At 37.6% G+C, this 26,768-nt stretch overlaps 1 protein-coding gene across 8 annotated transcripts in view; it reads left to right on the forward strand.

Annotated features, from left to right (window-relative positions):
- The window catches only part of WDFY3 (WD repeat and FYVE domain containing 3), a 296,015-nt gene that overhangs the window by 80,706 nt on the left and 188,541 nt on the right, over window positions 1-26,768 (forward strand). For all 8 annotated transcript variants that reach the window (XM_055111312.2, XM_034958524.3, XM_034958529.3 and 5 more), the window contains one exon: window positions 24,913-25,123. In XM_055111312.2, the coding sequence (XP_054967287.2) occupies window positions 24,944-25,123 (180 nt within the window). In that variant the 5' untranslated portion in view covers window positions 24,913-24,943. The remainder of the gene's footprint in view (window positions 1-24,912; window positions 25,124-26,768) is intronic.

The raw sequence follows: 26,768 nt of genomic DNA on the forward strand, positions 1-26,768 counted from the left end.
CAGATTCCTTGTTCATATTTTTTCGCCTTTTTTTCCAGTGGGATTGCTGTATTGTTTTTTTTTTTTTTTTTTTTGCATTACTTGTAAATTCTATATTCTAATTCTTGTCAGTTTTGGATATTTTAAATATCTTCTATTGTGTTCTCTCTTTTTTTGTTGGCTTACAGTGTTCCTTTCTAAGCCAAAATATTTAATTTTGAAGTAATTACATTCATCATTTTATTTTTATATATGGTAAGTGATTTTGAATTTATCCTGTTAGAGTTCTTACGTGATTCATTTTACACACACACACACACACACATATATATGTATGTATGTATATATTTGCCAGACGTGGTGGCTCACTCCTGTAATCCCAGCACTTAGGGAGGCCAAGGCGGGTGAATCACTTGAGGTCAGGAGTTCAAGACCAGCCTGGCCAACATGGTGGAACCCCCATCTCTACAAAAATACAAAAAAAAATTAGCCAGGCATGGTGGTGCACGCCTGTAATCCCAGCTACTCAGGAGGCTGAAACAGGAGAATTGCTTGAACCCAGGAGGCGGAGGGTGCAGTGAGCTGAGATCATGCAATTGCATTCCAGCCTGGGTGACAGAGTGAGACTTCACCTCAGACAACAACAACAACAAAGAATATGTATGTTCTTCTATTAGCTGTATAGTTTACCTTTCATACTTGGATCTTTAATCCATTTTGAACGCACCTCCATATGTGACTTTAGAGAGGAGTCTAGTTTAATTGTATTCTAAAATTAGTGAGTTAGTTTCTCAGTACCATTTACATGATTGTTATATACCGTTTTCTGTGACAATTATCACGTTTGGTTCTGATTAGATATATGGGTCTGCCTCTGAGATTTCTCACCTCTACCTTGGTGAGTTTGTTCTTATACCATTCTGCCACTGATTTTATTACCATGGTTTGGTAGGAGATTATTTTCAAAGTCTAAAAATTATATAATTTAATTTTCAAGTTTCATGATCATTGTTACCTGTTATGTTTCCTAAGTACATTTAAATTATGTTTAACACTTTTAACTAGTAACCATTATGATCCTTGAGATATATGTATTGTTAATTCTTGATCAATTTCGTTAATTGTAATTAAATGTAATTTCTTCAGGGTCTCTTTTTTCCCATGTTATTTAAGTGTTAGATTTTGCTTTTCAGGAGACATCTGGATTTGAAATTAAATGAGTTATTCTTTTCTCTGAAGTCTGAGAGTACAAGTGTATATATACTCTAAGTGTATATTAAATGGTATGAACATTTTTAAATTAGTCAAAAATTAAAAGCAAGTGAATATTAAAAAAAAAAACCTAGATCAATAATAAGTTTCACATTAGAAATAGGTTGCTTTAAAAAACAAGTCCAAATATTTTAAGTAATCAACACTGGTATAGCTCTCAATATTTTTGAATGACTTAATGTATGTTCTACTAGGAACATAAATATATGCATAAACCAAAATCAACTAAATGTCTTGGAGTGACTCAGTTTTGACCATAGAATGACTTTGTTTTGTGTAATTTCACAAAGAAAGAAAAACTAAAAAGTAATCTATAGCTTTTTGAGTCCCAAGTCTTTGCATTCTTTGTTCCCTACCTGAAAAATATTCTCAATTCAAATTGTAATTTTTAGCATGTAATTTTGAGACACCACAAACATACATATATATTTTATTTTGATCATTAAATAGAACGTTATGTCTGCTTTTTAGGGGTAGTTAGGTCTTTATATGGAAACATTTATTTCATGTAGTTTGTATTTTGTGTTTAAGCCACTGAATTCAAAAGCCTAGATATTGGAAATACAATAAGTAGATGAGAAACTTAATTTTAACCTCCAAATGCTAAACCTCCTAGCAAATATTTCAACTAGAAGATTTCAGTTGTACAGTCTTTCCCTTTTCCCCAGCTCTAGTTGAGGTGTTAATTGTAAAATGTAAAAGGAGACAAGTAGAATGAAAATAACAGCTAGGTATGCTTAATCCTTCAGTAATGATATAAAAGGCATTACTCTTTTAGATTGCTCTTCAAATAATATGAATTAGGTCTTATTATGGAATGTTATAAAAATAAATAAGCCTAGGAAATAGTTCCTCACTGCCAGAGGGGTTCTGTGCCAGTTTATTCAAGGTAGTAGTTTATGACATTGCTTTCCTTCTAAGAAGATGATGAGACTTACCAAGAAAAATATGGTAAACTGATTTGCACTTGGAGAATTATTCACTTCAGTTACTTATTTCCCCAGAAATTAGAGAAGCCACATATTTCAAATATTGTCACTGTTTCAGATAGATTTACCTAATATATTAAAAAGCTAACTGATAAGAATAACATTTCTCTTCTGATTCTTCCCCAAAGGCATTTTTTTAAAATAGGCTACATGTGATCAACAGAGAAATGATGTAATTAGGACATGTCTAATGATAGTAATCATTCTTACATTTTGATATGGTGGAAGGACAGATACACATAGTTTTTTTGCTCTCCTTTTCGTCTACCCCTCCACTCTTCAACTCCTTTAGTGAGAATGTATTCCCCCAGCCATGAGAATATAAATACACTTTTATATTTCATTTGTAGACTATTTAATGCAAAAATTATAAGGGAGGCCAGGCACAGTGGCTCATGCCTATAATCCCAGCACTTTGTGAGGCCAAGGTGGGAGGATTGCTCTAGCCCAGAGTTTGACACCAACCTGGGCAACGTAGTGAGACCCCAACTCTACAAAAACTGAAAAAATGAGCCACATGTGCATACCTGTAGTCCCAGCTACTCAGGAGGCTGAGGTGAGAGGATCACTTGAGCCTAGGAGGTCGAGGCTTCAGTGAGCTCTGATCATGCCATGCATACCATCCTGGGTGACAGAATGACACTGTGTCTCAAAAAAAAAAAAATGTAAGTGAAACAATAATACTCCGATTAACAAAGGGTATAAATCCCCTGACAAGTAATTGTTATGTCCCTGATAGTCATATTAGTATCACCTTTTATTTTAAAGTGTGTTTAGGAATTTCATAAGTTTCCTAATCTTTTTCATTTATATATCCCTAAAAAGTACATAAAGAGCAGATTATATATACATAATATACATATAATTTAAAATAATTTGAATAGAGGAATTTGTGGAAAAGATAAGTTAGGTGTGTCAGCAGGAAGAGTCTCTGCTTCATTCTATCCATCCATTTATCCATCCATTCATTAAGCATCTTCAGTGTGTCAGGTACTGTGCCAGCCACTAAAAGTTGAATATAAAGAAACAGATTACTGACGTCACGCCAGATTCATCTTCAAGGAGTCGTGGTGGAGCTGTGCACTTATTGGAGATACTCTCCATAAATCCTAACATGCTTTTATTATACCTGTGGTAGGGCGAGAAATAGCCTCAAATGGGACCAAACTAGAATATTGGCTGTTGACTGAGAGCCTTGATGTGGATACTCAGTGCTTGTTTTTCTAGGTGATGAGGATTATATGTGAATTTGGGATGAGCGGATATGAGATGATAGCACAGACATAACAGGCATTCTTACAGAGAGCAAAGAGCTGTCAAAAGGCATGACTTCAAGTCCCATTCATACTACTTACTAACAATGTTTTGAAGATTGCATGAGATAATGTTTCTCATGTCCTTATAATTGAGTATAAATACGACCATACGAATGTACATACTTTAAAACAGAAACAGAAAAGTAGATCTTAATAATAGATCTTAATAATCTTTTTTTTTTTGGAGACAGGGTCTCGTTCTCTCACCCAGGCTGGAGTACAGTGGCGCAATCTCAGCTCACTTCATCCTTCACGCACCCCTTGGGATCAAGCGATCCTCTTACCTCAACCTGGGACCTCAGATTTACAACACCATGCCTGGCTATTCTTTTGTATTTTGAGTAGAGGCGGGGTCTTGTTACGTTTCCCGGGCTGGTCTCGAACTCCTGAGCTCAAGCCATCAGCTTGCCTCGCCCTCCCAAAGTGTTGGGCTTACAGGCGTGAGCCACTGCACCTGGCTTAACAATCTTTTTTTTTTTTTTTAATGATTGTAACGATCATATTCTAGTTAGAGGCCAATTAGGTTGTTTCCTGGAAAACAAAGACATTTGAATTCAGCCCTCAAAATAAAAGCAATGTAATTTGACAGGCTGAGGAAAAGAGAAAAAGATTTGGTGAAAGGAAGAGTATTTGCCCAAGATATGGCCGTCTTTCTTGCAAAGTACTTTCAGAAATAACTGTATTGCTTTATTTGTTTATCTTTATGGTATATTTGATAGGTGAAGCAAGGGTAGTTTTTTTTCTTATTCTTTAGATTTAAGAAAATAATTCACAGGGAGATACGTTATTTGCTATCAAATAACCACAAATGAGTCTCATGTTCCCATGCAGTCTGTGAATGAAGAGAACAATACACAGATTGAAATAGAAGGATTAAAATAAAAGTATGTGATGTAATATTTAGCAATTGATGCGTATGTATGGTAAAAAATTACAAATCTTGAACAAGGCTATTAAATAGAAATCTTGAATAAGGCTATATTGAAAAACATCAATTGAGTGTATATGTGACAAACAATTGAAGAAGCTCAGTAAGACTTACCATCAGGTTGGGCACAGTGGGTCGTACCTGTAATCCCAGCAATCTGGGAGGCCGAGGAGGGCGGATCACTTAAGGTCAGGAGTTCAAGACCAGCCTGGTCAACATGGCGAAACCCCCTCTCTACTAAAAAATAAATAAATAAATTAGCTGGGCATGGTGGTGCATGCCTGTAATCCCAGCCACTCGAGAGGCTGAGGCATGAGAGTTGCTTGAACCCAGGAGGCAGAGGTTGCAGTGAGCCGAGATCCTGTCACTGCACTCCAGCCTGGGTAACAGAGCAAGACTCTGTCTCCAAAAAAACATATATATATATGTATGGTTCCCTTATTGACAAACACTTTTATTATTTTCAGGTTTTTACAATTTAATCAATGTTGCTTATGGATATTACTTTATACGTCTCCTTCTACATATATGTGAGTTTCTTTAGGGCATATACCTAACTGGAATTGCTGATTCGTATGATCTGTATATGGTCAGTTTTACTAGATAATTCCAACCAGATAATGCCAATCCATAAACACTGTTACTAACATTTATAACCCATTTGTTCACATCTTTACTAATTTGGTATTGTCACATTTGATTTTTGATATACAATAGCATATTGATGTCCTATTGCTCTTGTAACAAATCACCATGTTCTTACTCACTTGAAACATTACAAACTTAGTATCTTATAATTTTGGAGGTCAGAAGTCCAAAACTGGTCTTGCAGGGCTAAAATCAAGGTGTTCATAGAGCTGCATTCTTTCTGGACACTCTAGGGGAGAATCTGTTCCTTGCCTTTTTCATCTTCCAGTGGCTACCCTCATTCCTGGCTGATGTCCGTATCACTCCAACCTCTGCTTCCTGGTCACATCTCCTTCTCTCTCCTGACTCCTTCTTTGTGATTATTTCAAGCCTGCTCAAACAATACAGAATAATCTCCCCATTGCAAGGCCCTTTACTTAATCACATTTGCAAAGTCCTTTTGGCCACATAATGTAACATACAGGTTCTAGAGATTAGGATGTAGTAGAGACGTCTTTAGGGGCCATTATTCTGCCTCACACAGACGTTAACTCGTTGTTATGTTAATTTGCATTTCATTTATGACTAACAAGGTTGTGTAGTTTTTCATATTTTTGTGGCCATTCATGTTTCCTTTTCTGTGAAATGCCTATTTGTCTTTTGTCCATGTTTCTATTGGGTTGTTTGCCTTTCTCTCATTGACTTGAAGACATTCTTCGCATATTTTGAATGTAATGCTTTTTTGTTCATTATAGATGTTGCAAATATTTCTCTCCCAATTTCTAGCTTGTGTTTACTTTTTTTTTATTTTGATGTACAGAAGTTAATTTTGATAAGGCCAATTTTGTGTGTGTGTGTGTGTGTGTATGTATAATTTTTGTTTTGTTTCATTTTAAGACATTTCTTCCTTAACCTGAGGTTGTACTTTCCAGCATTTTCTTCTAAACATTTTTAAATATTTGCTTTTCAAATTAATGTCTTCAGATGTCTTCAATTGCTGTGGTGACAAGAACATAGTGAATATAAGCTGCTGAAAGTAGAGCTAGTCGTGGCTGGAACAGAGAGAAATTCAAGTGGGTTGGGAGTGAGTTGATAAATATTTCTTTGAATCAGTGATCAAGTTACTACTATATAGCTGTGTTCACATTGCTTTAAGATTAAGTACAGTCATGAACTACCTATGATAGGTAGCCATGTAGTAGAAAAATCTGTTATTTCAAACAAAGACCATCAAGGGTTTGAAATTGCATGGTGTGTCCAGGGAACAGCAGATAGGTGATGTGGTATGAGCATGGGATGAGGGGAGGGCTAGGGCAGAAGATACAGCTTCAAAATTAGGGACCCACCAGATTTTGAGCAGCCTTTTTATACCTTGCAAAAGTTTTGTCTCTAGTCCATTGCAGCCATTTTTGTCACTTTTAAGGAAGGTTGTATTCTGATCTGTTTGAAATTTTAGAAAAATGAATATAGCCACATTATTGGCAGAGTAAAAACTGAAGTCGGCATTCCCTTAGTTCCTTATATATAGTAGACACTTAAGGAATTAAATTTCAGCAATGCTATTGCAGTTGGGGATGCAAACACAGAGTGTGCAGTGCAGCCTTTTGGTTATTAGTGGTGAATTTTCAATCTTTTAAATGGATTTGACATTTAGTAACAGGCAGAAGATATTTTAAGGAAGTTTTGAAACTAAAGCACATGAGTACACTGGGAAATTCCATTTTTGGTAACACGTGATGTATGATGATACTGATTTTAAGATGTAGCTTACAAAATGCTCTTAAAGCAATTTGTAGAGAGGAATTTTTTAAAGCATTTCGAACCATGTCAACATCATTATGTATACATAGCTTTCCAACATAACTAATTGGAAGAGCAAAATTCATTTGGATGTATAAATTTTGATATTTTGTGAAAAATGTAAAATAACAATAAAACTCCTCATTCTAATTAATCAATAGTATAATTAATCTGTGAAGAAGCCAACATCTATTTTACCATTATTATTTTTGTTGATATCATTGCTTTATTCATATTTTTTTCATTTGTGAGGTTTTACCAGTGTAATTCCGCACAATCTTTTGGCATTTGTCATTTTCCTTTGATCACTTTTAGGTCTTAACATACATTCCAGCCTCATTCAGTCATGATTTCTTATGACACTAGTGAGCTGTTTTCCTCTTTGGGATGTTCCTTGTCCTCAGTATGTTGTTGATGCTTGAATTTCCAGCGGAGGATTCTGGCTTATTGCCTTTTGTCATCATCTGTTTACCACCCAAACCTAACTCTCTGTTAGTAATTTTTTTCCTTCTGCCCCTGCCTTCTCTTAAATAGTTCTTATTTTCTGAATTTATATCAGTTTTAACTGAACATGTTTTAAAAAGTACATTATGGGGTACCCAACAATCTTAACAAAAATGGTCATTTTTGTTAGTTATGTAATTGATTTTAAACAAACCATAAAAAACAAAGTTGTCTTCTAAGTTTTCTTGTTTTAAAATAAACAGATAAGAAATTTAAAGAAAAAATTTGCCCCCTTTGGTCTATTTTAAATCACCTTAACTAATCCTTGAGCTGCCTCTAAATCATTTATCTTCTAAACTCTTATTCAGCACCGTTTACTCATTTATGAATCATTTTTTTGTCCATTTCTTATTTGTCAGGTACCATGTCAGGTATTCAGGAAAAAAAAGTTGAATAGGATATGACCTTTGCCTTCCATAATCTTACATTGTCTGGTGTTGAAAAAGACAGTCAAAACAACAGTTACATGATGTGATAAATGCAATGATAAAGATGTACACAGGATGCTATGGGAACCAAGAAGGCGAGGCATCTGTCAGACTGGGAGATTCAGGAATGCTTTCAGCCAGGCACAGTGGCTCACACCTTTAATTCCAACTCTTTAGGAAGCCAAGGTGGGAGGATCACTTGAGGCCTGGAGTTTGAGACCAGCCTGGGCTACATAGTGAGACCCCATCTCTATAAAAAAAAAAAAAACAATTAGCTGGGAGTCTGAGGTGGGATGATGGTTTGAGCCCAGGAGATGGAGGCTGCAATGAGCCCTGATCACGTAACTGCACTCCAGCCTGGGCAACAGAATGAGAAAAACAACAACAAAGGAAAGCTGGAAAGCTTCTTAGAGGAGGGACAGTTGAGCTCAGATTTAAAGGATGATTCATAATCATCTGGATGTAGAAGAGCCAGAGGGGGAGAGCCCCCAGGAGAGGGCTCAGGGTGCGTGCAGGCAGAGCAAGGAGGCCTGCAGTAGACGGGTGTGGTTAAAGTAGAATAGTAGGGCATGAAGAACGTCAGGCCTATGCAGGGGCTAGATAATAAAGAGCCTTAAAATTTGTACTTAAAGTTATGAGAATCAATCATACATATATTCCCTCAGTTCTGCTATGTACCAGATACTTAGCTATATGTTAATGGATTTGGAGAGCATAGCCTTCTTTCAAGGAATTTATAGTTTGATGCAAGCTATTGATAATTTAATAGCATGAAATTATCTTTAAGCAAGTTGGTAACTTTTCAGTTTAGAACAAATGATTAATGTAATTTTTATCAGGAGATACGTAAGATGTCTTGCAAAAGCTTTCTTTAGGATGAGAACTAGGATACATAAATTGTAAGCTTAAACATTTTTTCATGTTGTAATATGTAAGTTTTTGTGAGGAACAGTAAAATACACACCCAGAACTCAGAATATCTGAACAGAAAATCTAGTGCTGTCACTTACCAGTTATATAACTCTATGTAAGTTTTTTTTTTTTAACATTTATTATTCACCAACCACTTACTATGAACTAAGGATACAAACTTAAATAAGATTTGGTTCTCTTTATTGAGAAAATTATTGCTAATGGGAATAATTAACCATTTACTGGTAAATGTACATTACGGTAGAATAACAGTAATAATAGCCCTCTCTTACTGAGCACCTGTGCCAAATACTAATCTAAGTGCTTTCCATGTAATAAATTACCTAATTTCTACAAATAACACCATGAGTTAGGTTCTGATAATTATTCTTTTTTTCCAGATAAGGAATCTTACACACAGAACGTATCTGACTTGAGGTTAGTTAGTGAGTAATACAATTAATTGCAAAGCCTGTGTAACTAATATGTTATACTGTCTCTCTTAATGATGAATATTCTGTAACAGACTACAGGCATGCAGTACATAATGATATGTTGGTCAACAACAGACTGCATATACGATGGTGTTCCCAGAGACTATAATGAAGCTGGGAAATTCTTGTCACCTAGTGATGTCATAAGTGTTGTAATACCATAGCACAAAGCACAACTCACGTGTTCATGGTGATGCTGCTGTAAACAAGCCTTCTATGCTGCCAGTTGTATGAAAGTATAGCACATACAATTATGTATAGTATATAACACATGCATATAAATCATGTAATACATGATAATAAATTACCATGTTACTGGTTTATGTAGTTACTATACTATACTTTTAATCTTTATTTTAGAGGATACTCCCACTTATAAAAAGAAAACTAACTGTAAGACAGCTTCAGGCAGGTCCTTCAGGAGGTACTCAGAAGAAGGCGTTGTTATCATAGGAGATAGCAGCTCCATATGGGTTATCGTCCCTGAAGACCTTCCAGTGAGACAAGATATGGAGGAGGAAGACAGTGATATTGATAATCTTGGCCCTGTGCAAGCCTTGGCTAATATGTGTGTTTGTGTCTTTTTTAACAAAAATGTTTTAAAACTTAGAACAAAATTAAAATATAAAAATGCTTATAGAATAATGATATAAAGAAAAAACATTTTTGTACCACTGTACAGTGTGTTTGTGTTTTAAGCTACGTGTTATTCTAAGAGTCCAAAAGTTTTTTTAAAAATTTGAAAGTTTGAAAGTTCATAAAGTAAGAGTTTCAGTAAGCTGAAGTTAATTTATTATTGGAGAAACATATTTTGTTATAAATTTAGTGTAACCTCAGTGTACAGTGTTTATAAAGTCTACAATATATTCAGATGTCCTAGGCCTTCACGTTCATTCACTGCTCACTCACTGACTCACCCAGAGTAACTGCAGTCTTGCAAGCTCCATTCATAACAAGTGCTCTATGCAGGTGTACCATTTTTTATCTTTCTACAGTATTTTTACTGTTATGTTCTGTGTGTGTGTGTGTGTGTGTGTGTGTGTGTGTATGTGTGTGTGTGTGTGTTTGAGTCTTGCTCGGTACCCCAGGCTGGAGTGCAGTGGCGTGATCTCGGCTAACTGCAACTTCCACCTCCTGGGTTCAAGCGATTCTCCTGCCTCAGCCCCCTGAGTAGCTGGGACTACAGGCGCGTGCCACCATGCCTGGCTAATTTTTGTATTTTTAGTAGAGACGGGGTTTCACCATGTTGGCCAGGCTGGTCTCAAATTCCTGACCTCATGATCCGCCCGCCTCGGACTCCCAAAGTGCTGGGATTACAGGCCATTTTCTGTGTTTAGATATACAAATACCATTGTGTTACAGTTGCCTATACTATTCAGTACAGCAACATGCTGTACAGGTTTGTACCTGGGAGCAATAGGCTATACCATATAGCCTAGGTTTGTAGTAGGCTAAACCATCTAGGTTTTTGTATGTGCAATTTCTGATGTTTGCACAAAGACAAAATCGCCTAACAGTGCACTTCTCGAGTGTATCCCTGTCGTTAAGCAACGCATGACTGTATAACTAAAGTTTCATGGTAGGCCAAAAGCTGAACAACAAAGTTGCCTGGAGATTTGGGGAAGACTTCTCTGAGAAGGTGACCTTAGAGCTGAGTTTTAGACTACTTGGAAAAGCAGAGGAGGGAGCATCATTAGCAGAGAAAACAATATACATAATACATAGAGGACTGAAAGGGCCCAACAGTCTGGGAGATACTTTCAGTGTGGCAGAATTTAGAGTGAAAGAGGTGGTGGCTTACTGGTAAATGATGCTGAAAATTGTATTTTAATTTATTCTTAGACAATAGGGAATCAACAGAGGTTTTAAATCAGAAAAGTGGTATGATACCTGCTTTGTGTTTGTTTTTTTTTTGAGACAGAGTCTCGCTCTGTCAGCCAGGCTAGAGTGCATTGGCACAATCTCAGCTCACTGCAACCTCCACCTCCTGGGCTCAAGCAATTCCCCCGCCTCAGCCTCCCCAGTAGCTGGGATTACAGGTGTGTGCCACCACGCCTGGCTAATTTTTGTATTTTTAGTAGAGACAGGGTTTTACCATGTTGGCCAGGCTGGTCTCAAACTCCTGACCTCAGGTGATCCGCCCGCCTCAGCCTCACAAAGTGCTGGGATTACAGGTGTGAGCCACCTCGCCCGGTCTCTGCTTGGTTTATCAGAAGATAACTTAGGAGCTGTAAGAACAGGACACCAGGCCTGGGGCGGTGGCTCACACCTGTAATCCCAGCATTTTGTGAGTCCGAGGCGGGTGAATTGCTTGAGTCCAGGAGTGCGAGAACATCCTGGGCAACATGGCGAAACTCCATCTCTACAAAAAATACAAAAATTACCCAGGCGTGGCTGTGCATGCCTGTAGCCTTGTACTAGGGAGGCTGAGACAGGAGAATTACCTAAGTACAGGAGGTTGAGGCTACACTGAGCCCTGATCATGCCGCTGCACTCCAGCATGGGTTACAGATTGAGACCCTGTCTCAAAAACAAAAAAAAAAAAACAACACAAAAAAACGAACAAGACACCAGTCATATGTTAGTGAGATTTACACTAAGTTTACTGATCATTTCCAAGAGCAAGCATTTGGTTTTATTGATTTTCTCTGTTTTTTTCAGTTTCAATAATTTCTGCCCTAATTTTGATTATTTCTTTTTTTCTGCTTTCTTTAAGCTCAAACTACTTTTCTTTTTCTAGTTTCCTAAGGTAGAAGTGTAGTTTATTAATCCTTAGATCGTTCTTCTTTTATAATGTATACATTTAGTTCTGTGAGGAAAATTTTTTCCTCAAAGAACAGCTTTTGCTGCATTTTATGCATGTTGATACGTTGTATTTTCATTTAGTTCAAAATGTGTTTCAGTTTCTCTTGACCAGTCTTTGGACTATGTGTTTATTTAGAAGTGTGTTGTTTAATTTCCAAATTTCTCTTTTAATTCCATTCTGACCTGGGAGCATACTTTGTATGATTTCTGTTCTTTTAAATTTGTGAAGGTGTGTTTATAGCACAGAGTGTGGTCTGTCTTGGTGAATGTTTCACGTGAATTTGAGAAGAATGTGTATTCTGCTGTTGTTGGATCAAGTATCCTATAAATGTCAACTGTAGATCTAGTTTAATGACAGTGCTGTTCAGGTAAACTATATATGTATTGATTTCCTGCATGCTTGATTTATCAATTAATGTATGAGTGCTGTCTCAAACTCTGATAATCAATTTGTCTCTTTCTCCCTTCAGTTCAGTTTTTGCCCTCCATATTTTTATATTCCTTTTAGACCTATACACGTTAAGGATTGTTATGTCTTCTTGGAGAAATGATCCCTTTGTCGGTATATAATGCCTCTTTTTATCCCTGATACTATTTTCTTATCCGAAAGACTACATCTTGTAAAATTAATTTAGCTACTGCATCCTGCTTTTTTAAAAAATCTTTTTTATTTCAAGGGTAAGTCGATAGAATCCAGCTTTCCTTTGATTAGAGTTAGCATGGTATATTTCTCTCCATCTCTTTACCTTTAACCTATCTGATTATTTATGTTTAAAGTTACATTCATATAGATACTATATTGTCTATGGGATTTGAGTTTTTAATCCCCTCTGACATTCTCTGTCCTTTAATTGGTGTATTTAGACCACTCACATTTATAATGATTATTGATTTAGTAGGATAAATATCTGTCATGTTTGTAACTGTGTTCTATTTGTTGCATTTGTTCTTTGTTCTTCCTCCCTTCTTTTCTTGCCTTCTCAGGTTTTAACAGCATTTTCTATGATTTCTTTTAATCTCCTATCTTAGCATATTAAACTTTTTTTTTTTTGAGACAGAGTCTAGCTCTGTTGCCCAGGCTGGAGTGCAGTGGGGCAATCTCGGCTCACTGCAACCTCTGCCTCCAGGGTTCAAGCGATTCTCCTGCTTCAGTCTCCCAAGTAGCTGGGACCATAGGCGCCCGCCACCACGCCTGGCTAATTTTTATATTTTTAGTATAGATGGGGTTTCACCATGTTGGCCAGGATGGTCTCGATCTCCTGACCTCGTGATCTGCCCACCTCGGCCTCCCAAATTGCTGAGATTTCAGGCATGAGCCACCGCGCCTGGCAGCATATTAAACTTAATGGTTCCCCTAGATGCCAACATTCACCTTTTGCTTATCTTGATCTGCCTTCATATGACACTTTTTATCACTGAGGTATACTGCAGGTTTCTTGCAATAGCATTACCAGCTCCTCCCTCCTCTCCCTTGTGATATTGCTCTCATTTATCTTACTTATTCATAAGCTATAATCATCCAACACATTACTGCTATTTTTAAACATTCAGTTATCTTTTAGATCAATTAGGAATAATTAAAAGCTAGGCATGATGGCTCACGCCTGTAATCCTCGCACTTTGGGAGGCTGAGGTGAGCAGATCACTTGAGCCAGGAGTTTGAGACTAGCCTGGGAAACATGGCAAATACCTGTCTACAGAAAATACAAAAATTAACTGGCCGTGGTGGTATGCTCCTGTAGTCCCAACTACTCAGGAGACTGAGGTGGGAGGATCACTTGATCACGGGAGTTTGAGGCTGCAGTGGGCCGGGATTGCACCTGCACTCCAGCCCTGGTAACAGAGTGAAATCCTGTCTCAAAAAAAGAAAAAAGAAAAAAAAAGGATAAAAATGTTATATTACCTTCATTTATTCCTTACCCAGTGTTCTTTCTTTCATTAATATAGATACAATTTACTGACCCCTATCATTTTTTCTTCTTTCTGAAGAACTTTTAACATTTCTTGCAGAGAAGATCTCCTCACAACAAGTTCTCTCAGTTTTTGCTTATCTGAGGAAGTCTTTATTCTTTCTTCATTTTTGAAGGATAATTTTATTAGATATAGAATTCCTAGGAATTTGGTGGGTGGGAATTTGGTATGTTAGGTTGGTGGGCTTTTTCTCCTAATGTTTAAACTATTTCACTCCTTCTCTTTTTGCTTGCATGTTTTAGATGAGAAGCCCAGTATAATTTTTATCCTTGTTCCTTTATTGATACTGTGTTTTCCCTTCCTGTTATCCCCCTACCTCATCATGCTTCCATGATTTTCTCTTTATGTTTGATTCACTGCAGTTTGAATATAATATGCCTACATGTAGTCTTTTAGGTATTTATCATGTTGGCGTTCTCTGGGCTTCCTGTATCTGTGGTTTGGTGTTTGTCATTAATTTTGCAAAGTTCTCAAAGTTCTTTGTCATTATTACTTTAAATATGCTGTTGCTCCCTTCTCTTTCTAGAAGTTTCTGTTGACCTATCTTCAACTCACTGACTCTTTCCTCAGCAGTATCCATCTGCTGCTGAGCCTATCAAAGCATTCTTCATATCTGTTAGAGTGCTTTTGATTTCTAGCATTTCCTTTTTTTTTTTTTTTTTTTTTTTTTTTAAGAGCCCTGTTGGTATGGTGAAAGTATGGAGGAAGGGGAAATGTTTTATAATCTTATTACTAAATATCAGTGTTTTAGTGGACCTGGACTCTGGGCTATGACCTTCCAAGTGTTTCCCCTGGGCTTTGCTTCCTTTATTCTTCCTTTTCCCTTCCTGGACCTCAAGTGAGACCAGAAGGCAAAGGGGCTGGAGTGGAAGAAATGCCCTTCCCCCAGGAAAGATAAGGCTCTGATAAAATCTTTCATCCTGTAGTGTAGGCCTTTGTTATGGAGAATACTCTGAGAGCATTTCACAGTGATTACTCACTCTTCCCCTTCTCTGCTTGAGCCAGGGAGGGGATCTTTCTCAGATCTTCACCATGAAAACCTAGTGTGATTGCAACCCTGGAAAGTTGTGGTCCCAGCATTTCTCCCTCTCATGCTAGTCCACTTTCAACCACCACCAGTTTGTCCCACTTACCATTGAGGTGTTCCTACCAGTTCATGGCTGCAGAGACTTCTTATCGAGGTAGGCTGATTTCACCTGTGACTCTGGATTTCTGGGGTTTGTTTGCCCTGCAACCTCAGTTCTTTGATAGGTCCAAGAAAAGTCCTTGAGTTAAAGTTGATCCAGTGGTTTCTTGTGTAAGAACAGGAGATGATTTCAAAGCTCTTTACATTTTGGTGCTAAATCCCTTATTTTGTTTTTTATTTAACTTTTATTTTCATATTAGTACATGTTCTTTTAACAGTATTCCATGACATGGATGTACCATGAATTACCTATTGATCTGTTAAAGGACTAGACTGTTTCCAACTTTTTCAGTATCGCAAATGATTATAATAACATAATGCGGTAATTCACATTGTATGACATTTTTGTGATCTGTGTGAATATTTCTCCAGGATAGCTTCTTGTTGACTTATATGTATAGTAATTTCCATTTTACTTAGTACTTCTTGCTGTCTATGAAGAGAAATCCTATTAGTTTTACCAAAGTAATGATCAAAAATTGTACTTTGTTTTTATTTGCATTTCTTGGATTAGTGATTTTAAGTACCTCTTCATATGTGTTGTGTAGTGTTTTTTACTGGGAGTAGTCTATTTGTATTCCATATCTACTATGCTCTAGGGTAGTTGAGTCTGAGTTCCATGGATATCCTAGTTATTAATACTTTGTTAGAAGGGCTGCAAATATTTTTTGCCTATTTGTTTCTTATCTTTTAACTTTGTGGTATTTTTGGCCATAAGTTTGTCTTTTTTTCCCTCTTAAAGATTTACTCTAAAGTATAAGTATTCGTTTTATATTTGCTACTAATATTTTATTGTTTCTTTACATGGACATCTTTAATCTATTTGGAATTATTAGTTTTTATTTATGGAAAGAAGTAGAAAATAATAACTTTTTATTATAACCAGTCTGCAGAATTATAGAGTTTTCTCTGTAGTACCCAGCAACCCAAAATTAGAAGAGAAGAAATGATGTGGCTGGGTTCTTGGAGGTATGAATACATGTTGAGAAGGTGTATAGGCCAGGAATGCAGGGGGCGTGAAGATACTGATGAGAATTAAATATGGTCTCACCTCTATTGAACAATTGGGAGAAGTCAAGGGATAAGTGATTCTAGTGAAGACCACAGATTCAGCGAGTGAGAAAGGGAGATGGATTAAAAGACCAGAGTGAGATTTTGGAATTTGAGATGTCAGAAATAAATTCCTAATGATGCCAAGATCTGGGATATATCTTGTGTAAGTTTTAGATCAGCTGAAGTGCATCTCATTCCTGAGCTCACTCTCCCTGTACTGTGCCTTCCACTGAGGATACTGGTCAGTGATTACCAAGCTAAATGACCTGAACTACAGGTTAGCAAACGTATGTAGAATGCACAACTTGTCAGTATTATGCAGTCACATTTTACGGAAGTATTGCGTTACAAGAATCCTTTTGCAAATCTTTTATACAAAATTTTAACATATGTATAAAAACTCGGAGAATGCTGGGGATCTCAGGTCAGCCTTCAAAAGTTTATGTATTCCATAACATAATTGAATTATACTGTATTAATCATACTGAGTAACCTAACTGCCTTTTAACTATTAAGATAAATCTACCTTTAGGGCTTCTATTAGTGGTTGCAATTTCCGCTCCCAAGATAGCAGTGGGAGCTGTTGTAGGAAGGGTTCCAGAAAGGCAGCAGGGAGATTTCAACAGTTGCTGTTGTAAATTTTATGTAAGTGAAGTATTCTTAAATGGAGGTGAGTTGCTTTTGGCTTTTGGCTTTGGAATATGTTTTCCTGTAGGAAAAAAATTAAGCACACCAAAAAATGTTTAAATAAATCTGAGAAATTGGGTAGCTCAGGGTATATATAGTATGATGGGTCCATAGACTGGGCTAATCTTGTAGTATCTCATAGTCTGGGCTAAAATATGATAATGACTCTGCTTGAAAGACAGAAAACTTAATGCTTCAGAAGGTAGAAATTTTAAATTCTAATTCAGGACTATATGTAGAACTTGTTTTTGTTTGTTCGTTTTGTGCTGTACATATTAGATTGCTGGTTTATATACCCAGTTTGTTGGGATCATCTCAGAGTTTTGCCTTTATTCTTAAAAAGTATAAGAGGTTTGCCTTTGCTTTTCAAAGTAAAGGATTTTCCAGAAAGATTAAGAAGATTAAGAAGAAGAAAGAAAAAGAAAAACCTCAGGAATTGCTTATAAATCTTTTTTTTTTTTTGAGACAGAGTCTCGCTCTGTCACCCAGGCTGGAGTGCAGTGGCACAATCTCGGCTCACTTAAAGCTCCACCTCCTCCCAGGTTCAAGCCATTCTCCTGCCTCAGCCTCCTGAGTAGCTGGGACTACAGGCGCATGCCACCATCCCCGGCTAATTTTTGTATTTTTAGTAGAGACAGGGTTTCACCATGTTGGCCAGGATGGTCTTGATCTCTTGACCTTGTGATCTGCCCACCTTGACCTCCCAAAGTGCTGGGATTACAGGCGTGAGCCACTGCGCCCGGCAGGAATTGCTTATAATTCTTTGATGAAACTGTAAGATTTCACTTAGCCATATGAGCTTACATTACATTTATTGAATGTAGCTAGTGTGTTTTGTTTCTTCGCTTATATAATTAAAGAGTTAGGAAAGTTATTTAAAGTTTTCAGCAGAGCTACTCAAACGCAGCTAGTTACTTGACAAATATATTTTTAAAATTTAGCCTATTTACTTGATCTATACCCATCATGATTTAAGTAATGGAAAACTGCTTAAATGATTTTGGGTGAGCAAGTTTAAAGTGGTTTTCTCTTATTAACATAAGAAATTAGATTAAGAAATACTATCTGGGTTTGCAGTAATTATCTCATTGCTATTTAAATAAGCCCCTGCTGGCAGTCCTAACGTTATTTTTTCTCATGAACCCAAATGGCGTTTGTATTAGAAAGCCAGTTCTTATACACAATAATCTTTATAAATATTTTGAAAACGCTTACTAACATTAAAATTAAGCGAAAACATTCTTCTGTGGTTTGTTCTTATTTTGCATATCTTTTCTTTATTGCTTTATAAACCTCTTATTCTACATCCAACTGAGAAATAAATTATTCCTTAATTTTTTGTGTCATTTTGCAAGTCTCTAAAACATAGCACTGTGGGGGCTTATAGTATTTCCTTTGCTTTGCTTGTTTAAATAACTAAAAATGCATATAAAAAATTAAATGTTTCATGATCAAGGTAAAGGAAGAAAAGATAACATTTATTGAATGTAACTAGTGTGCTTGGCATGTTACAGAAATGATGTTATTTAAGTTTTATAAAAAGTTCATGAGGAAAGATTTTATAAATGAAAGAAACTCAAGATTCAAGGGTGTTTAGAGCCTTTCTCCTGAAGTTACCTGATTTATTATACGGGTATGTTTATAAAGGTTTGATAAGTGCCTATTCTTTCTGCTCTTTCACTGCTGAAGAATATTTTAGACATGTTACCTCTTCGTCTGAATTATGTTTTAAATGTAAACATTTAAATGTAGACAAAGCCATGGTTACCAGAGAGCAGGCCTGAAGTGTGAGATGTCCAGGTCCTTGGCGTTTTCCACAAAGAACTGGACAAAATGCACACGCAATGAAGCACAAGTAACGAAGGAATGAAGCAGCAAAAGCAGGGATTTATTAAAGCGAGAAAGCACTCCACAGGGTGGGAGTGGGCCCAAGCAAGTGGCTCAAGGGCCTGGTTACAAAGTTTTCTGGGTTTTAAGTGTTCCTTTTGAGGTCCCTATGAGCTACCCCTTATCTGGATGAAGGATTTGATCCATGGCTAATTAAAGGCTGCAGTGAATTGGTGCCCTATGCAGATGAAGGGATGGCCTGAGCTTGGCCCACAGCCCATCCAGGGCACTTTCCCCTTCCATCTAGGACGTGGTGGAAAGGGGAGGGTTAGGGAGATAGCCTTTGATCCTTTGCTACTCTGGCCTGGGGAGATGGGGCATTTCCTTTTGGTTTAGCTTTTGGAAGTTCCAGACCCAGGTGTTTTCTTTTTGATCCACCTTTGGGAAGTCAGCACGAGTTGGCCTTAGATCTCTTGCCCCCAGACCTTGGTGTTTAACCTTGATTCATCTTTACGAAGTCAACACAAATTGGCCTTAGATGCCCTGTCTCCAGACCCTATTATCCTGCCCCACCATGGTTCAGAAAACTGATATGCTGAAGTGTTACTTGGTACATTAGGAGCAAAGGAGGAATCTGATTTTTTCCCCCATCATTGAGATTATCTGAGTAATTGAGAAGTACCAGTAAACCCACTGAGCTCCTGTTTAAAAAATTATTCATTCTGGCACTTGTTTTTGAGACAGGGTCTCACTCTGTAACCCAGGCTGGAGTACAGTGGCATGCTCATGGCTCACTGCAGCCTTTATGTCCCCAGACCCAAGCAATCCCCTCATCTCAGCCTCCCTAGTAGCTGGGAATACAGGCATGCAGCACCGTGCCTGGCCAATTTTTGTATTTTTTGTAGAGATGGGGTTTTGTCATGTGTCCCAAACTGGTCTCAAACTCCTGAGCTTAAAGGATCTGCCTGCCTGGGCCTCCCAAAGTGTTGGAATTTCAGGTGTGAGCTACTGTGCCTGGTCTCTGGCATTTGTAAAAGAGCAACAAGTCAGACTTTATTCAAGACCATCATGATAGATGTAGGGATCATTCCAGTGGGGTTTGCAGTGAAAGGGAGAGACTCGGCTCAACTTGGAAAGGAACGAGGAAAAGTGGTCATGTTATAGCCAAGTAGCAGGGCTGGGGTGGGGGAGCAGTCAGTGGATAGAAAATTACTGAGAGGAAACATTACGGCTTCTGGCTAAACTGACCTAACAAGATTTTTGCCGAAGGCAGGCCAGGGTGATCAGACATCCATCACCTGGAGGATGGCGGGAGATTTGGCCACCCAGTCAGATATTAGGATGGGAATTCTGGCTAAACTTACTTAGCAGGTTTCTAATTGGACAATGTAGAGACAAACACTGAAGGCTAAAAGCCAAGCCTAGTTGAGAAGAGAATTCAGAAGAGCCTAACTAGAGTTTGGTCAAGGAGAGAATCTTTGTCACTTTTGATTGGTATGTATCCTTTTGTATCTGATAAAATATTAAATAACCATATTGCAATAGCTTGGTTATATATAGTGAGATAGTATTTGTCATAATGTGATCATGTGTATTTTTAAAATTAAAATGAAAGTTGAGGCCAGGTGCAGTGGCTCATACCTGTAATCCCAGCACTTTGCGAGGCTGAGGCAGGCAGATTGCTTCAGCTCAGGAGTTTGAGACCAGTCTGGGCAACAGGACAAAACCATGTCTCTACAAAAAATACAAAAATTAGACAGGCATGGTGGTGCATGCTGTCATCCCAGCTACTAGGGAGGCTGAGGAGGGAGAATCACTTGAGCCCAGGAGTTCGAGGATGCAGTGAGCACGGTGATTGCACCACTGCACTCCAGACTGGGTATTAGAGCGAGAACCAGTTTCAATAGAAAAAAAAAAGATTTATGTATTTCAGAAAACTCAAAAAAGATTATTTTCACATTCTGATTGTTACCTGATGCCAAATAAATAAACGTGCTAACTAGAGTCACAGTTTCCAAGTATTTTATAATTTAAAATTGATACCTCAATATAAGTAAGCCTGGTGAAGGCCACTTAACTGGGAGTTGGAAGGCCTGGATTCTCATTCAAGTTCTATTTCACTATCGTACTTTGAATGAGTTGTTATCTTGGGGGCCTCTCTTAAAGGTAGGAAGCAATCCCATTAGCAATAGCAACAGAAAGAATGCAATTCGTAGAAATAAACTTAATCAAAGAAGTGAAAGACTTGTACACTTTAATAAAGCATTGATGAAGGACATTAAAGAAGACATTGATAAATAAAAAGATTTCTTTTGTTCATGGATTGGTAGAGTTAATGTTGTTACAATGTTCATACTACCCAAAATGATCTGTAGATTAAGCGTAATCCTTACCAAAAATTCCAGTAGCATTCTTCTTCTTTTTTTTTTTTTTTTTTTTTTTTTGAGCTGGAGTCTTGCTCTTTCACCCAGGCTGGAGTGCAGTGGCGCCATCTCAGCTCACTGCAACTCCGCTTCGCAGGCTCAGGTGATTCCCTGCCTCGGCCTCTTGAGTAGCTGGGACTACTGGTGTGTGCCACCATGCTCAGCTAATTTTTTGTATTTTTAGTAGAGACAGGATTTCACCATGTCAGCCAGGTTCATCTTGAATTGCTGACATCAGGTGATCCGTCCACCTCGTCCTCCCAAAATGCTGGGATTACAGGCATCAGCCATTGCGCCCTGGCCTCCAATAGCATTCTTTACAGAAATAGAAAAAAAATCTTAAAATTCATATGGAACCACAAAAGAACCCAAATAGTCATAGCAGTCTTGAACAAGAAAAAAACGGAAAGTGTCATTTCCTGATATCAAAATATATTACAAAGCTACAGTAATCTTAATAGTATGGTACTGGCATGAAAACGGACATATAGACCAATGAAATGGAATAGAGACACCAGAAATAAATCCATGCATTTACAGTCAGCTGATCTTCAACAAGGGTTCTGAGAACATGGAATGGTGAAAGATAGTCTCTGTAATAAATGGTGTTGGGAAAACTGGATATCCTCATGCAGAAGAATAAAATTAGACCTTATTTTACACCATATACAACAACTAACTCAAAATGGAATAAAGACTTTAATATAATACCTGAAACCAAAAACTACTAGGTAAAAACAGGGAGAGCCTCATGATATTGGTGTAGGTAATAATTTAAGTACATAAGGGACTCATGCAACTCATAGTGAAACTCAAATAACCTGATTAAAAAGTGAGAAAGCACCTGAGTAGACGTTTCTCCATAAAAGACATGCAAATATCTAATAGGTATATGAAAAGGTGCTCAGTATTAATAATCATCAGGGAAATGCTGATCAAAACCACAGTAAGATATCCCCTCACACCTGTTAGAGTGGCGAGAATGTTGGCCAGAAGGTGGAAAGTGTTGGCCAGAATGTGGAAAATGGGGGACTCTTGTACACTGTTGGTGGGAATATCAATTGGTATAGCCACCTTAGAAAACAGTTTAGAGATTCTTCAAGAAATTAAAAATAGAATTATCTTTATGATACAGCAGTCTCATTTCTGGGTATATTTCCAAAGGAAATGAAATCAGTATCTTGAAGAGATGCCTGCACTCCCATGTTTGTTGCAGCACTATTCACAAAAGCCAAGATATGGAAATAATCTGAATGTCCCTTGACAGAAGAATGACAAAGAAAAGCAGATATGTATGTGTGAGTGTGCAGCACACAGAGTGGAATATTATTCGTCCTTATAAAAGGAAGTGCTGTCATTTGCAACAACACAGATGAACCTTGAGAACATTATACTAAATGTGAAATAAACCAGTCATGCAAAGACAAATACTGTATGATATCACTTACATGTGGATTATAAAATTGTCAAACTCACCGAAGTAGAGAGTAGAATGGTGGGTGCCAGGGGCTGGAGAGAGTGGGCGCCTGCCACCACGCCCGGCTTATTTTTTTTTTGTACTTTTAGTAGAGACGGGGTTTCACCGTGTTAGCCAGGATAGTCTCGATCCCCTGACCTCGTGATCCACCCGCCTAGGCCTCCCAAAGTGCTGGGATTATAGGCGTGAGCCGCCGCGCCCAGCAGAAAAAAAAATTTTTTTTGAAGTGTTGGAGTATCATGAATCCGCTAAGTCCTATCCACTATCTCTAGATTATCAACTCTAGCTACAGGGTAAGGAAAAGGAGCAGAACTATACATAATCTAAAATGTTAGCTAATTTATAAAATTTTTATAGTTCACTTCAAATTTAAGTTTTGCTCTGGGGATTTCCAGGACTGTAAATACGAGCACATAGTAGGTTATTGGAACATATTTGTTGAAATATTTATATTTGGAAAACATATTTTTCAAGAATAAGATACATTGGACATCTTTGAACTGGACTAACTTCTGTTATTTTGCAGATTGGGCACTTGAGAATGTGCTGAGTGCTCTCTGCACAGTAGTTATTCAGTGCAAACAAGCCATTGGCAGAGTTCTAGGCAGAATTTGTCTGACTCCTCTTCACCTGTGATGAGTTACATCGTGTCCTCCTGTTAGCTACAGTGCCTCAGCATATGCCCGTAGTCAAGTATGGAATTCACTCAAAATTCTCAAGGGCAAATGTGTTTGAAATTCTTGTTCTTAGTTTTAAAAATCAGTAGGCAGATATTTAGTAAATAAAACTCTAACCTTGCTGTAGTCCTTCATTTCTTAAGAAATGGCATACTGGCATATGTGGTTCTGTAGCAAAATTAAAAATTAATCTCAGGTGTTGCCTGCTTTTCTATGGATTAAAAAGTAAATGGCCCTTCATCCAAATTCTGCATACCAGGAATGTCCTCCCAACCTTCCTGTTTCCTTTTGTAAGATATCCTGTTTTTGTGTCTACACTTAGCCAATTGCTGGCATCATTAGTAGTGGTTAAAAAGGAGTAATGATGCTTTCTGAAAGCTTACTGTTATTGATTCTGTGTATACTTTAACTCAATGGTTAGTTTGTGTATTTTTTTAACTGCAGCTCCAGCAAGGGATACATTTTGCATTATGATTCAGTACACAGTAATACACCTTTATCTGAAATAAGCTTCATGAAACAAGTTATTCTTTTCTTATCTTCTATTTTTTTCTATTCTATTTCACTTCTTTGAAAAATGCTCATCATTATCCACCAAATGATTTAACATGACTTACCAAACTATAGTTTTAGAAAGTAGTTTTCAGTCACATGATCATTTTCACTGTCCTTTTATAATTTATAGGATAAAGTAGGATAGTATTGTATTCAATTTGCATATTTTAATCTATAAGATACACCGTTCTTCATGTACTCAAAGTATACTTGAATTTTCTGGCAAAAAAATTAAGTAATTATAAATTAAATAACTAAAAACAAAATTTTGTGAGGTTTTGGGGTTTTTGACTGTCTTAGATGTTTTGAGATTTGGGTAAAGTTTGTTTTTTCATTATTTTTACATTAACCATTAAGAAATCCGTTAATAGTTTTGTGATCTCTTTCTCTTTATGTTTTTATTTTATTTATTTATTTAAAGACAGAGTCTCTGTCACCCAAGCTGGAATGCAGTGGCATGATCTTGGCTCACTGCAGCCTCAACCTCTCAGGCTCAAGTTATCTTCCCACCTCAGCCTCCTGAGTACTTGGGACTATACGCACACACTACCATACCTGACTAATTTTTGTATTTTTAGTAGAGACAGGGTTTTGTCGTATTGCCCAGGCTGGTCTCGAGCTCCTGAGCTCGAGCCATTCACCGGCCTCGGCCTCCAAAAGTGCTGGGATTGCAGGTGTGCACCACTATTCCCGGCGCCTTTATTTTTGAACTTGATATGACTAAACTAATTGGAAACATTTATTACTTGTCTGATTAATGTTTTACATTTTATACAAATTGTGGCAAAGTGAGTAGGAGCTTCCAATGCTGAGATTCATAATTTGCCCTTCAGGGGGATTTATCAAATTTTGCTTCTCTGTCTTTTCTGTTTAAAGAAGTAGAAAGATATATTTTAGACAGAATTTTCTATTTTGCAAATTTCTTATAAGCTCTTACATGCATGCTTGACCTAATCAAGATGATGATGTTTTGACTGTTCATGTATTGACATTTTCCTACAGAATTAGAAGTGTGTCTCACCAACCAGCCAAGATGAACATGGTGAAGAGGATCATGGGGCGGCCGAGGCAGGAGGAGTGCAGCCCACAAGACAACGCCTTAGGACTGATGCACCTCCGCCGGCTCTTCACGGAGTTGTGCCATCCTCCCCGGCACATGACTCAGAAGGAACAAGAAGAGAAACTGTATATGATGCTGCCAGTGTTTAACAGGGTAAGTCCAGGTTGCCAGACACACACCTTCCGGGACTGGGGGGCACTACAAGAATCTGAAGGTTACTGGTAAGCCATAGGTAGAAAAAAATGATAGGATGAGTTAGTTTTTAAGAAGTTTGGTGTTCTTGTTTCATCTTTTCAATTTGCTATAAAGCAATGTGACTTGATGTGAAACCTGGTCAGAATAAACTACATTTAGTGAGACTTTTTGATTTTTAACAGATTAAGTGCAAGCTGTGAGCCATTGTCTAAAATGGCCATGTTATGGTTGAGTTTTGGAAGAGGAATAGATTGTAAATTATCAATTGTGTTATTTCTGTTATCTGTTAAAGTGATGATTTTATTACACCAAATGGTGCAACTGCCCAAGCCCTTTGTATACTTTAAAAAGTCATTACAATTTGCTGTTGTTTAAGAGATGCTATAAGAGGATAGTTATAGGCTATAGATAATTCAAATAGAGTTAATGTTTTCATATGTTTTGTAAATTACATGTAGCAATCTTGTTGGGTATTTTTAAAATAACAATTTTTTTAGGCCAGGCGCGGTGGCTCACACCTGTAATCCCAGCACTTTAGGAGGCCAAGGCAAGTGGATCACCTGAGGTCAGGAGTTTGAGACAAGCCTGGCCAACATGGTGAGACCCCATCTCTACTAAAAATAAAAAATCAGCCAGGCGTGGTGGCACGTGCCTGTAATCCCAGCTATTCGGGAGGCTGAGGCAGGAGAATCGCTTGAACCTGAGAGGCGAAGGTTGCAGTGAGCTGAGATCACGCCATTGCACTCCAGCCTGGGCGACAAGAGTGAAACTCTGTCTCAAAAATAATAATAATAATAATAACTTTTTTATGTTTATCAGAAGTTCACAAATACATCATTTTAAGAAGTCAGATAGTTTCACAGGCTTATAGGTGCCCTCCTGCTCTTCACCACTAATTGCTGCCGCCATGAAAGACTTTTAAATAACATACTTTTACTGCTGTTATGTAGTTTTAATTGACTTCCTACTGAGGAATATGAGAATTAGCTTCTTTACTTCATCTCCCTCCAAACCATAATGTACATACATACATACATACATACACTCATTCATACACGCTGCCCTCCTCAGCCTTTCCCTATAGTTATGCTATTTGTGTAAGCAGTATTCAGTGTTTGCTCTCTACTGACAGTGATATAAATTTAAATTTATTCAAAGATGAACCTTATACTATACTACCTTTATTTTTCCATTATTATAGAACTTGTTTTCCTCAGACTTCCTAACTGTCTCAATTTCTTTCTCTGCATGTCTTTGTTTCTTGGTTTCCCTTCCCTCGCTCTTTTTCCTCCTCCTTTCTCTCTCCCTCCCGCATCTTCTCTGCCTTGCCCTGTCTGTCTTTTTTATCCTGTGTCTGCCTGCCTTCCCGTTTCCATTTCTTTCTTCCTGTCTGTCTCTCTCTATGCCTTTCATCTCTCTTTCTCTTCTCCATCACTGTCTTTCTGTCCTCCCATTTCTCTCTTTGTCTCCTCTCTGTCCCTGTTTCTTTCCCTGTCTCTGACTCTCCCCTTTCTCTTTTTCTTCTCCCCTTTTTCCAGATTTATCTCCATGCCCCTGACGATGCCTTTCTCCACACCCACCCCCTCACCCCGTGCCCCAATCT

This window comes from Pan paniscus, chromosome 3 (genome assembly GCF_029289425.2).
Source record: "Pan paniscus chromosome 3, NHGRI_mPanPan1-v2.0_pri, whole genome shotgun sequence".
Lineage (NCBI taxonomy): Eukaryota > Metazoa > Chordata > Mammalia > Primates > Hominidae > Pan > Pan paniscus.